The sequence below is a fragment of the Carassius gibelio genome, chromosome A15, assembly GCF_023724105.1.
Source record: "Carassius gibelio isolate Cgi1373 ecotype wild population from Czech Republic chromosome A15, carGib1.2-hapl.c, whole genome shotgun sequence".
NCBI lineage: Eukaryota > Metazoa > Chordata > Actinopteri > Cypriniformes > Cyprinidae > Carassius > Carassius gibelio.
Window position 1 is genome coordinate 17,158,504 of NC_068385.1, and position 13,323 is coordinate 17,171,826.

Here is a 13,323-nt window from a genome sequence, read left to right on the forward strand (position 1 = left end):
CACTCCAGCTAGAGATTGTGACAACTTTCATGCACATTATTTTGCGTTCTTTTTTGTATTTTATTCTTATATTTTTATGGTTTACTTTTATTTCATTCGTTCATAGCTATATTTATGTATATTTTCATCTGTGTTGTATTCCTTAATAATTGCACTGTCCATGGAGCGAATCTGACTCACATTTCACTGCTGGTTATATATGCTCTATATAATTGTGTATGTGACGAATACAAATCTTTAATCTTGAATGTGTATTAGAGAAATAACATTTATTTTATAATTATATTTCTCCCCATTTTAAATTATTATTATCCAATGAAAGGTTAGATTTTTGTGATTTTTAAAAAATAAAAGATCAAAAGGATTAACAATGCAGATTAATTTTCACAGCCTTCATTGATCATATTTACCAAGGGTGCCCATATTTTTGGGCATGACTGTAAATTAGGGTTATCTCTCTCTGAACATGGAGAAGATGAAGGAGAGTGTTGTTGACTTCAGGAGAGTGCATACTCAGCATGTTCCTCTGACCATCAACGGTGCGACTGTGGATAGAGTGAACAGCACTAAGTTCCTGGGTGTGCATGACAGAGGACCTCTCCTGGACTGACAACACCGCACCACTGGCCAAGAAAGCACAGCAGCGTCTCTACTTCCTCTGCAAACTGAGAAGAGCCTCGCTCCCCCCTCTCTCCAGGACATTTATGGAACCAGTCTAACCTGTAAAGCCCTCTGCATCGCAGGTGATCCCACACACCTGTCACACACCTTCTTCAGTCTGCTGCCATCAGGGAGGAGACTGCCTCCTTTCTTTTGCCTCAGGCACCACTGTCCTCTGAACCCCCTCCCCTCTTTTGCACCCCTGCCAGCTCCCATATCCCCAGGTCTTTCCACTCCCCCCTCCCACCATCAAACTCTGACCTGAACCAGTCACTTTGTGCAGCATTGGTCACCTAATTACCTCATTCAAATAGCTCTTCAGTCAGTTTAAATAAAGAACTGCTCCCTGAGCTTTTTGTAACTTTAATCAGACTGAATTAGCTCTTTTGCACCACAGACATCTGTACTGTTTGGATGTCCTACAGATATGCCTTATACAACATTAGGAAGATTAGACCCTTCCTGTCAGAGCAAGCCACTCAACTTCTTGTCCAAGCTCTTGTTCTCTCCACACTGGACTGTTGTAATGCTCTCCTGGCAGGCCTTCCTGCATGTACTGTCAAGCCTCTGCAACTGATCCAGAATGCAGCAGTGAGGGTTGTCTTCAATGAGCATAAAAAAGCTCACATCACATCACATCACTCCTCTCCTCATCAGGTTACATTGGCTACAACAAGGTACTGATGCCTGCCTTCAAGATGACCACTGGCACGGCACCAAAATTCTTAAACTCACTGGTAAAATCTTACGTGCCCTCCAGAAATTTGCACTCTGCAAGTAAACGACGCCTTGTGGTGCCATCCCAAAGAAGTTCAAAATCACTCTCACTGACCTTTTCCTGGACTGCGCCCAGCTGGTGGAATGTGATCTGTACTAGACTAATTGCGACTTTTCATGGCACACACTTACTGTTGTTGTTCTCTTGTTGACCTGACTGCTTCTATTGTTCCCATTTGTAAGTCTCTTTGGATAAAAGCGTCTGCTAAATGATTAAATGTAAATGTAAATGTTTACTTCACTGGTTTGCATTCTTTCTGCCATGTGCATTGTGCTGCTTTATTTAACTGTATTTTTTTAACATGCCCTTATTTGTATAGTTGTATTTTATATTTAATCTTTATCTATCTGTATTTTTATGTTCTAGTGTTAGTGTTATCTGTATGCACCAAGGTTCTAAGAGAAACACAATGTTAATTCTCTGTATGTATGTGCTGTGCATGAGGAAGAATTGACAATAAAATTTGACTTGACTTGAATTAGGATTGCAGGGTTTAATGAACTCGTCTCTTTATGTAATGTACACAAACTTTCATTTTGTCAGCTTACATGACCAGAAAGGGTCAAGTACGTAAGGGACATATGAAAAACATGTATGAAATGTTCTGAAGCTGTCACCTGTAATCCTGTTTTCACTGGCTAATATGTGAAGGGTTGGATAAGAGGCCAGGGAAGACTAATTATTAATTAATAAAGTTCGCACTTTAGAATTTTACACTTATATATATATATAATTTAATTGAACTTAACATGAGTTTAGGATTGGAGGTCATCATGAAGAGTTTAATACATAGTCTTTTTACTCTGCAAGGTTCTCTTTTTTTTTTTTTTACACAAATAAGACCTTGAACTCTTTCAGAGAAATGGACCTGAAGAACCGCTTGAACATGCTTTTTGCCACCAGCTGTGGTTTCTATGGCACCCCTCGGATCAATGGCATGAGCTCAATATTTTGCAAAGAGCACTTTTTTTGGAGGGGGCTACAAATAATCAGAATGATTGATTGACTTCTTTATTATTTATGTTACTGTAATTGTGTTGTTGTCTCTGAGTATTGTGTTATGGCGTGTAAATTTAGAGAGCATGTGATTTGTCTGCTGTCATTGTGGTTTGTGTGTTGGAGGTCAAAAGCACTGCATACCATAAACAAAATCCAGTTGTATGATGTCATAAACAGACTGTATTCATCAGATGAATCACTTCACCGATCCTATCCCTTCATTGAAACCCTCAGAATCAAACTCAAGACATTGGTAGAGTCATGCTCTATATTTTAGCGCACTATAATAATGATCATACAATTTTTTTTGCGTATTATATTTGCTATTGTTTTGAGTGGAATGATCTAAACATATTTACTTAGATTTTTACTGTTACTATGTTCATTTGCTTTGTTCGTAGGGATGCCATTTGTACTGTGTCATGTTCAAATCACCCTTTAACCCAGCGCTATGTTAAAAAGGGACAAACCCAGCAGTTGGGTTGTTTTGACCCAGCGGTTGGCAGAGGTATAAAGTCCATGGGTCAGAAAGTAAAAGTCCTGCCATATGTTTATTCCACTGTTTCACCAGAGGAGAACCAAGTCATTCCTTTCAAGTCACAAGCAAGTCTCAAGTTAAATCCCAAGTCCTCAAAGAGTTAAAGTTAATGAGATAATTAAATGATGATTATGCATTAGTGATGAACATCTGCTGGTGACAATCAATATCATTGAAGAAAAGTGAAACGGAAGAACTACAACTGACTTCAGCCATAGCCTTAGATGAAATCAACAGTTTTTTTTGCATTGCATCATGAAGCATTTTGTTGATTGTCACCATTGTTGAGATTAATATGCTGGTTCTTGATGTCTGAGTGTGTCTAAAAAGTACAATAGTTATTTATTTTTTAATTTTATGTGTATTATATATGTTTTTTTTTAATTAATTCACTATATCTGTTAAAACAACACTTTGTTGTAGTTTCACATGGCTCTTATTGCAAAACCTAAACATATAAATAACTAACTTTGCCTCACTGTAAGACACCACAGGCATTTCTACAGAAAAAAAAGATCTAACACAGCAAGTCAAGGGTCAAGAGTCCATCTAAAGGTTACGAAAAACAGTATGACACCATGGTATAATGAGCACATTCCCAAAATAAAGAGAGCAGCCCAGAAAATGGAGCACAGTTAGAGGAAAACAAAACTAGAGGTATTTCGTATTGCTTGGCGGGAAAGTAACCTATCCCACAGAAAAGCATTCAAAACTGCAGGATCTGATTACTTTTCTTCTCTTTTAGAAGAAAACAAACATAACCCAAGGTATTTATTCAATACAGTGGCTAAATTAATGAAAAATAAAGCATCAACAAGTGTTGACATTTCCCAACATCACATCAGTAATGACTTTATGAACTACTTCTAAAATCGCTACTATTAGGGATAAAATTTTGTCCATTCAGCCATCAGCTTCAGTATTGCATTAGATAGTGCACTATAGATCTCCATGAAGAACAGTTCCACTCTTTCTCTACTATTAGGAGAGGAAGAATTGTATAAAGTTGTTAAATAATCTAAACCAACAACATGTATGTTAGACACTATTCCATCTAAGCTCCTAAAAGAGGTGCTTCCAGAAGTCTTAGATCCTCTTCTGACTATTATTAATTCCTCATTGTCTTTATGATATGTCCCCAAAACCTTCATGACCTGCTCTTATCATCTGATCGTGGTTGTATCTCTCTATTAGTCCTATTAGATCTTAGTGCTGCGTTCAACACTATTGTCCACAACATTCTTTTTTATAGACTAGAACACTTTGTTGGTATTAATGGAAGTGCATTAGCATGCTTTAAATCATACTTATATGACCGCCATCAATTTGTAGCAGTGAATGAAGAAATATCATATTGATCACAAGTGCAGTGTGGAGTACATCAAGGCTTAGTACTAGGGCCATTACTCTTCACGCTTTACATGTTACCCTTGGGATATATCATCAGGAAACATGGTGTTAGCTTTCAATGTTATGCTGACGATACTCAGCTCTATATGTCTTCGCGGCACGGCAAAACACACCAATTTGAAAAACTAATGGAATGCATAGTCGATATAAAAAACTGGATGACAAGTAATTTCTTACTGCTAAATTCTGAAAAAACAGAAGTGTTCATTACAGGCCCTTCTCAAAAAAAGTAGGACCAACTTTTTGGAATTTTGGGTTTTCATGAGCTGTATGCCAAAATCATCAGTATTAAAACAATAAAAGACCTGAAATATTTCAGTTGGTGGGCAATGAATCTAAAATATATGAAAGTTTAATTTTTATCATTACATTATGGAAAATAATGAACTTTTATCACAATATGCACATTTTTTGAGAAGGACCTGTATAGGACCTAAAAACTCTGCATGTAATAACCTAGAACACTGTCTAAGACTTGATGGCTGCTCTTTCAATTCTTTGTCATCAGTTAGGAACCTAGGTGTGGTATTTGATAGCAATCTTTCCTTAGAAAGCCACATTTCTAGCATTTGTAAAACTGCATTTTTCCATCTCAAAAATATATCCAAATTATGGCCTATGCTCTCAATCTCAAATGCAGACATGTTAATCCATGCATTTATGACCTCAAGTTTAGATTAGTGTAATGCTTTATTGGGTGGTTGTTCTGCACGCTTATTTAACTATTTAAACTGAACTGAGATGACATGACTGAATTCAACGATGAACTGTCTTTAACTGTCATTTTTGAAACACTGTTTTCCTAACTGATGTTGCTCATTTGCTTTGATGCATTGTATTTTGTTTAAAACACTATATATACAAAGGTGACTTGACGTGACTTAAAGCAAACATTGATCTCCATGATGGTGGCATCATTTTAACCAATAAAATATCAACGTCTGATCCTCTGTAATCCTCAGTAACAGCAGGTGTTCATCACTAATGCACATTCATCATTTAATTAATCACTTAATTATCTCATTAATTTTAACTCTTAATGGTGACATCATTGCTGAACAACTGCACATGATTGTGTCAAAAAGGAAAATGCTTTTGGAAAATGGGGGCCAGATCCAGTCAGAATGTGCAGATTTTAGTTTTTTCTTTGGAGGCACATGTGAATTTTGTGGAATAGAACTGAAGTATAGTAACATGCACACTCTCATCATCATTACATTAATGAACACACTACGGACAGGGAGTGTTTACAGTTTGGTTGTCAATAAATGAATGAGAGATCAAAGTCTGTGAAAATCTGTATGTCTTTCTGCAGAGCTCTGCTGGCACAGATTGTGTGCGGCCTGAATGATGATTGATTCTGAATTTGGCCAACGGCTGAAATGCAGGCATGGACTGAGCCTATTCAGACACTGCCTTACAGCTAATCTCAAATACATTCATTCATCTTATCTGAGGATTGTGTTCATGCTAGATCATATGTTGCATATCAGCTAAATGTGAGGCCTGGGGTTTGAATATGACTGCTTCACCTCAGAACCGCTAAGTATTTTTACCTCAAAGATGAAATGCGAAAGATTAGACAATTGTCTCCTGCTTTGCACCAATGATCACAGCCAAAGACAACTTCCACTGCAAAATCTGATATCGTGGAGTAGAGTAGCTCTTTCAGAGAGAAAAGGACTTTCTCAGAGGAGCCAGAAAACTGCTCCAAAGTTTATTGAGCCTGGCTACATTTGTTTAATTACTCATCTCTCCAAACATGTCACTGGAATCGGCACTGCTTTAGGAAATTCAATTATACCCAAATGGTGCTAATGCACCAGTAGTGCTTGGTTTGACAATAAAAGCAACAATATTTATATTACAGTATCAGAATGGGTCCAGTTGCACTTGGTAGGTTCCAAGATTTCCACTTATTGTACTGCATGTGTTCCGATAACACATTCAGATCTGCTGGCCAATTGATTGTTATGTGAAGTAAATCTCTGCATCCATGGTAGAATTAGTGCATCTAAACTAATATTTGACAGTAGAGACAAACAAGAAAATATTTGTAGCCAACTGTCAAAGTTAGGATTAGTTCTGTTAAAAACAGCTATTTATTAAATTCGAGTAAATTCGAGAATTACAGCATGACATGGCAATATTCAAGGACTGGAAAGGAAAGGAGACACTGACCTGTCAAAAGGGTGCCAGTTCAAGCTTGACAGATAAAAGAGATTGAGATACACCCGAAGTGTCACCGAAGTGGGTTAAACACCACAATGATAGGTTGGACTTAGATTCAATACACAATCACAATCATCGCCTTGCTGGACTTTGGCCTCACCACTTTCTCACTGATGATTGGTAACATTTGATAAATAAAACATTTCCCAAATCCCGTCAGGAGTAGAGCTGTAACATGAACTAAACACTCTTATAGTTTGCAAATGCCAGGAATATCCTCCACCACAGAGCGAATAGCATCCTATGTCTCCATGTCCGCTGTCATTTTAGATTTCCTTAACCTAAATTACAATCTTAAATTTGGCACTTACCGTCTATGTCACAGCTCTCAGACCGCCCACTGTTAATTGGTTGGATAGCTGGTGAGGAGCTGGAGATAATCTTAGAGCTGTTTTGCTATGTCAGACTGAGAACTGAAATTGAGCTGAAGTACGTACTGTAACGTAGTCAGGCTAAAAACAGGTAAACTAACCAAATGTTTGGGGTCAGTATTTATTTATTTATTTATTTATTCACTTGTATTAATCAAGGAATTATATTGATCAAAAGTGATAGTAAAGACATTTATAATGTTACAAAAGATTTATATTTCAAATAAATGCAGTTCTTTTGAGATTTATATTCATCTGTGAATCCTAAAAATAAAATGTATCACAGTTTCCACAAAAATATGGGAGAGCACAACTGTTTTCATCATTGATAATATTTAGAAATGTTTGCTGAGCAGCAAATCAGCATATTAGAATGATTTCTGAAGATCATGTGACACTGAAGACTGAAGTAATGATGCTAAAAATTCAGCTTTCATAGCAGACATCAATTACAATTTACCAGATATTCACATCTTTTTAAAATAATTTTATTGCTTTGCTAATTCAGTATATGGATTGCCATACTAGTAAGCGTGCAAGTGTAAGCGTGTACTACTGTGGTTGACCTTGAATAGCTCTTACCAGCTCCATAACCTCCAGCCCCTAAAGCTCCTGTCCCAGCAGCACCTCCATATCCTCCTGCTGAACAAGAGATTGCTTCATTAGCATAATCTCACACATTACATCCTATTAACTTCCTTACAGCATCTGCACATGGCAAGACATGACCTCACCAAGTGCTGCCCCCCCCCCCCCCCCCCCCCCAAAAAAAACACAGCTGAACATTTCATACTTGACTCTTGCCTTAATATAGTTATATATATCCATGTGGTTTTTAAGTGTTCACTTGATAACCCACTGATACTACAAAAATTTGATCATATTGGAATTTTATTTTAAAGGATGGAACTCATGAAAAACACTATTCTGATTTAGAGGGCTTGAAACAAGGCACTTGTACTGCAGCCAAATACATACATGAATCTGGCTGATTGATCATTGGGCTGTTTGGATGGTTGGTTGGTTGATTGAGTGAGTGAGTGAATAAGTGACTAAAGGAGCAGATAATAAAATTAGTCAATGAGGTCTGAAGGATGGGAAACAATACAGGTTTCTGTTCTCAATGTACTCAAATCAACCTACAGTGTTTATACTCGAAGCAAAATGTGACCCGTCACGGAAACCAGTGACACAAGTCGGCAGCACAACTTTCGAACAAAATGAGAAAGAAGCGTTTTTTTTTTTTTTCAAAATTGGTGATTTTCGTTTTTTTTTACAGAATCTGTTAGTTGAATTCACAAAGAAGCCTCTCCGTGTTTGAGATAGCAGTATGGGTATATTTAAAAGCGTACATTTTGAGGTTGAAATCGGCTTGTTTTTCTGAGATTCTAGCACGCAGTAAGGGCGTATCATTGTCTGTGTGTATTTCCATACTGGATAAGCCGGCTTTGTTTCTTTTGTTATTGCCCCGCCCTCCGAGGGAAGCGTGGCTACTTATTATGCAGTGCTCTGGCCGGCTCTAGCTGATATCAAAATTCAATGAAGATAGACGCAGCAAATATGATCGCAGACGAGCTGAACCGTGGCCGTTACACAGAAAATGTTTTGAAGTACTTCTTCGACAAGCCGGATGCTTATGAACAAGCGCTCACTGATTCTGAAGATGATCTGAGCGACTATGAAAGCAGCATAATAAAACTGTATAATATCCCTAATCTACAACTGAGCGAAGATGAAGACGAGGAAGAATGTATTGGACTGGTGTCAGACGAGTTGGACCGTAAGATATCAAAGGCTATATCGATAGCAACATTTGATGGGGATAAAGACAAAGAAATGGGGAAAATCCATGACTTTGACTGTAAATGCTACATGAGGAGAAAGGTAGCCAGAAGCTTTCTCCAGACATTATGTACAGCATATGGCTGGATTCTTTAGCTGTGGAAAAAGAGGAAGGACATGCAAATTATTGGACATTTAGAGGCAAACAGACGCACAGTGCAAACTTTGGAGATGGTTACTTATTTCATTGAAGGCAACGAGATCTGCAAGAATACTTTTCTGTTTCTTATGGGGTGAGTTTCCATAAACATCAAAGTTTGTCGTTTTGTGTTCATTCTAATAACACATACACATTATCTCATGTTTAGTCCATGTTTAGACCTTACGTTAGCTACTTGCATTTACACGTTACGTTAAGTGTTTCCTGCCTGAGGTCATTTTTTGTTGTACGTTGCCATGGTGTTCACGCGTGCAAAACTACTACGGTACCTCAGCATTTCACAGACGCACTGTGAAATGACTGGTTACATGAGCCTAATCTCTTTTCAATAAAATCCATGCAAAAGTTAATATCAGATCATTTTAGAATACAGCATAGGATGTACCGAATATTCTTCAGTTTTATGCAAAACAGAAAAATGAGGAATATAATATCAGACCTCTGTTATATGGCCAAAAATAAATGCAAAAAAAAAAGGTTTTGCATAGTTGTCTTTGACACATGAAAACTGTAACTATGCATTTTACAAGGTAACACGTTGTAACCTTGCTCTCACTCGAAATGTGTCCCCACATTAAGTCCTTGAATTTTAGTTTATCATAGTTGATCATAACTAGAGATGAAATGGCATGAAAATTTCATTTCATTATTATAGTGACCAAAATGATCACGGTTATCACAGAATCCTGTTCAAAAAGTCCTAATGCTACACAATGAAATCAATTCCACAAGTTTTACTTTTTGTTTACGCAAACATTAAAATAATAACATTTAAAATGATGGCTAGATTTTAAAGGAGTGTCTTGCAACGTTATTTACAATGCACAAGTTCAAATAGAGTTTTGACAAAAAAGGTTTTATAAAAAGAGAAAACTCATATACTTCAGCCTCTAAATCATTTTTATAAAAGTAAAAAAAGATAAATTACTGACATTTACAATGTACATTATCCTTTATTATTAATAGTATGCGCCCAATTTTTCCCATTGTGTCTGTCTTTGCTATGCAAACATGCAGCTTTACAGGGGGTATGGCTTATGTAAATGAGATGTAAATAGATGTAAATGAGCCCTATTGTCACTCCCAGCAGTGAGAACAGATGAGAACTGCACAATCTTTAGAGGCTATTTTCTGCTTTTTGAGCTTTTTTGAGTAACTACCTTCAAATGGCCACAACTTCTCCAAATATTATCAGATTTCCATGTGTTACACATCGTTGGAAAGCTTGGAGACTACACTTTCAGAATCTGTGAATAACTCAAAATGCCAATGAGATTGGTCAAAAATGATCTTACCTGCTGCTTTTGCTGCTTTGTATTGGGACGTCCCAGCACCTGTTAAAACCAGTAAAGATATAAAGAACTATCAGTGCACAAGAGTTCGCATCTTGTCAAATGTAAGATGAAGATGGTTCAGCTTTACTCTCAGATACCACAAAGCTTGTGAAATGCATCACATCTTTTAAACTTTCAAGAGTTTTGTTTGAGACACATAGTAGCAAGTCAACAAGATATTCACTTGAGTAGTATCAGATGTTGTATTAGAAATCCATTAATTGAGCTCTGATCAAAATCGCAATCACCATCATAGCCATTGTCATTTCGTCATATGGTATAAACTATAAAAAAAAAGTAGTGAGCGGGTCATGGCTGTAGTTGGTTATACCTGGGTAAAGTCCAGCGCCTGGTAGTAATCCAGCAGCTCCTGGTCCTGCTCCAGCTGAACCCGGTGGCACATACAGCCCTGAAACAGAAAAACAAGCATCATCAGGGTCTGTCTTTCATGTTTCCCAAGCCTGACATGCAAGGAGAATAATTCAGACAAAAGCTGTGTCTCTAAGGAAATCTAATTCTGAAAATACTGAAGGTCATGAAATGCATTTCTCTGAACATTTAGCTGATGAAAGTCACTCTTAGTAGTTCAATAATTGTATCAATTTGATTCGGAAGTGAGCTAGAGAAGAGGAGAAATGCAGAGAGCAAAAACAACTCTTTTTCAGAGTATGTATGTGTGTGTGTCTGGGCTGGTTAAGTGCTTGCGGAAAGTGCTTTTCCTGAAAGCTGTATCCTTATGTAAAAATCAACAGTATATCAAATGTTTACAAACCAAATGCTTTGCACAGCCAACTTAATCACAAACTTAATTTGATTGTGAAAAGAATTGGTTACACAGCAAAATGAGTGTGGACTCATATAAACACTGAAGCAGTGTTAAAAGTAACACTGAAGCAGAGTTGAAGTTGCAACTAAAGCAAACACTGACCACTAGAGCTGTAATCGGGCCTTAAAAGTTAGGCCCGACAGGACCCGAGCCCGACAGGTTTCGGCCCGAGCCCTACAAGTACATTTTGATTGACAGCTTTTTTAAAGCCCGAACCCGTTTACAGCCCGACATTATTCTAATGTGCACACGCACACAGCTCTTTTGCCTTTTGCCAACAATGAGCAATTTATTCATGTTTTAACATAATTTACTCATAACTAACGTAGACTAGACCACTTGGAAGTTGGAATAAAGAAATAAAATAAGTCCTGTGTCACATCGTAACATCTCAGCATTCTAGACATAGGCTCATTTAACCTATAAATAGACCAACGCACCAATAAAAACGAGTCATTTAAAAAAAAAAAAAAATTAAGATAAATTTTAAATTAAGATGGGTATTTGGCAATAACGAAATTAAGATAAAGGCTCCACCGGATTTGCTTTATTTAATAAAAGAATAATGCCAACATTAGCGTAAATACTCTGTCAACATTATGCATTTAAGACTCAATGAATATTTAGTTATCATTTGAAAAACCTTTACTCACAGAGATTAGGCTAGGTCTACATGTTTATGTGGAGGAAAATGATTGAATCCACTGTAGATGTCTTCAGCGCGCTCCTGCGCGTGCGTCATGATGGTGCGTCATTATTCACTCATTATTCTCATTATAAGCATGGTTAAAACTTTTCCACACCTCAGACTTTGCTTTAGTTGCTGGTGCAACCAAAACGTAATCACCAGAGGCAAGCCTCCTTTACACCTGCTCAGCATTCATTTTCGCATCTTTCTCGCGCTAATCGAAACACATCACATGACCACTCGTTTACCTCGCAAACCGGAGCGCAAGCCCGAGCCCGGCCCGAGCCCGCGTAAGATGATAGAAATTAAGCCCGAACCCGTCTCGGTTGGTGATTCTGCTTGTTAAGGTGTCTTCAATAATGCTCAATCATAACTCAATTAATTTTTTTAATTATCTCATTAATTTCACCTCTGCTTCAGTGTTACTTTTAACACTGCTTCAGTGTTTATATGAGTCCACACTCAGAGTGTTAAATTAACACTGGAGATTTTGCTGTGTAGACTCTACAAATTTAAACTAATTCAGTGCTTCATAAATAAGGGATTTACATTCATGCATTTAGCAGACACTTTTTTCCAAAGCAATTTACAGTGTATTAAGGATATAATTTTTTTACCAGTATGTGGATCACAAAGAGGTTAATGATGGAACTGCATTCCTGTCAAAATATCTTTAAACTGAAAGACAAATACAGACTTTATCTGTAAATCCATAAATGAGTTTTAATTCATTGCTCATTGTATTTATTAAAATATTAATTGCAAGATATAGCAATAGTTTTATTGGTATTTATTGGTAGTAGTATATATTTGTTGAAATAATATGTAAATATGTTGAAACACTAGGGGCCTGTACCATGATGGTAGCTGAACAAATTCAGAGTTACAGGATTAGTTTTGTGTTGACAAATCCAAACCTCTCCAATCCGGCTTTGTTAGTACCATGATGCTGTTCATCAACTTTCTTTGTCAACTCAGGCTTTGATCCTGAGTTTGTGGAGCGCGTGCACATGAATGTGTGACATCACTGGCAAACAGCCAATCATGGCCTTGCAACACAAAGCAAGTTTGATTTACTTCTCGCGAGAGACCCAGCGAGATTCAAAAGTAAAGGTTAAATGTTTTGCCTAAGGTTAAGAGATTAAAGAATATGACAAATGTAAAAATCATATAAAAAATAAAGGAGGGCAAATAAAATAAATAGTCTTGCTCTTTCAGTGCAGTGACAAGTGAAACTTGTTAAATTAGTTTATACATTTACAAATATATAGAGACTCGAACATGTAAGGTCAGATTTTTTATTTTTTTAATCTTTAGATACTACAGCTTTTTTATATTACATGATCTGTATACATTAATATTTATTTAAAATAAATGATTTAAAATAACTGTTAAATTAAAATTGCTTGCATGTAAAAGATAAAAATAATAATGATAATATGATATAAATCATAAAATGACTCAGTAATTATCATTAAAGCCATA

At 36.8% G+C, this 13,323-nt stretch overlaps 1 protein-coding gene across 1 annotated transcript in view; it reads right to left on the reverse strand.

Annotated features, from left to right (window-relative positions):
- Positions 1-13,323, reverse strand: part of LOC128028860 (elastin-like) — a 73,020-nt gene that overhangs the window by 38,619 nt on the left and 21,078 nt on the right. Inside the window, exons 2-4 of the mRNA XM_052616182.1 lie at positions 10,656-10,733; positions 10,286-10,324; positions 7,571-7,627 (exon numbers count right to left, since the gene is read on the reverse strand). Of these exons, the coding sequence (XP_052472142.1) occupies positions 7,571-7,627; positions 10,286-10,324; positions 10,656-10,733 (174 nt within the window). The remainder of the gene's footprint in view (positions 1-7,570; positions 7,628-10,285; positions 10,325-10,655; positions 10,734-13,323) is intronic.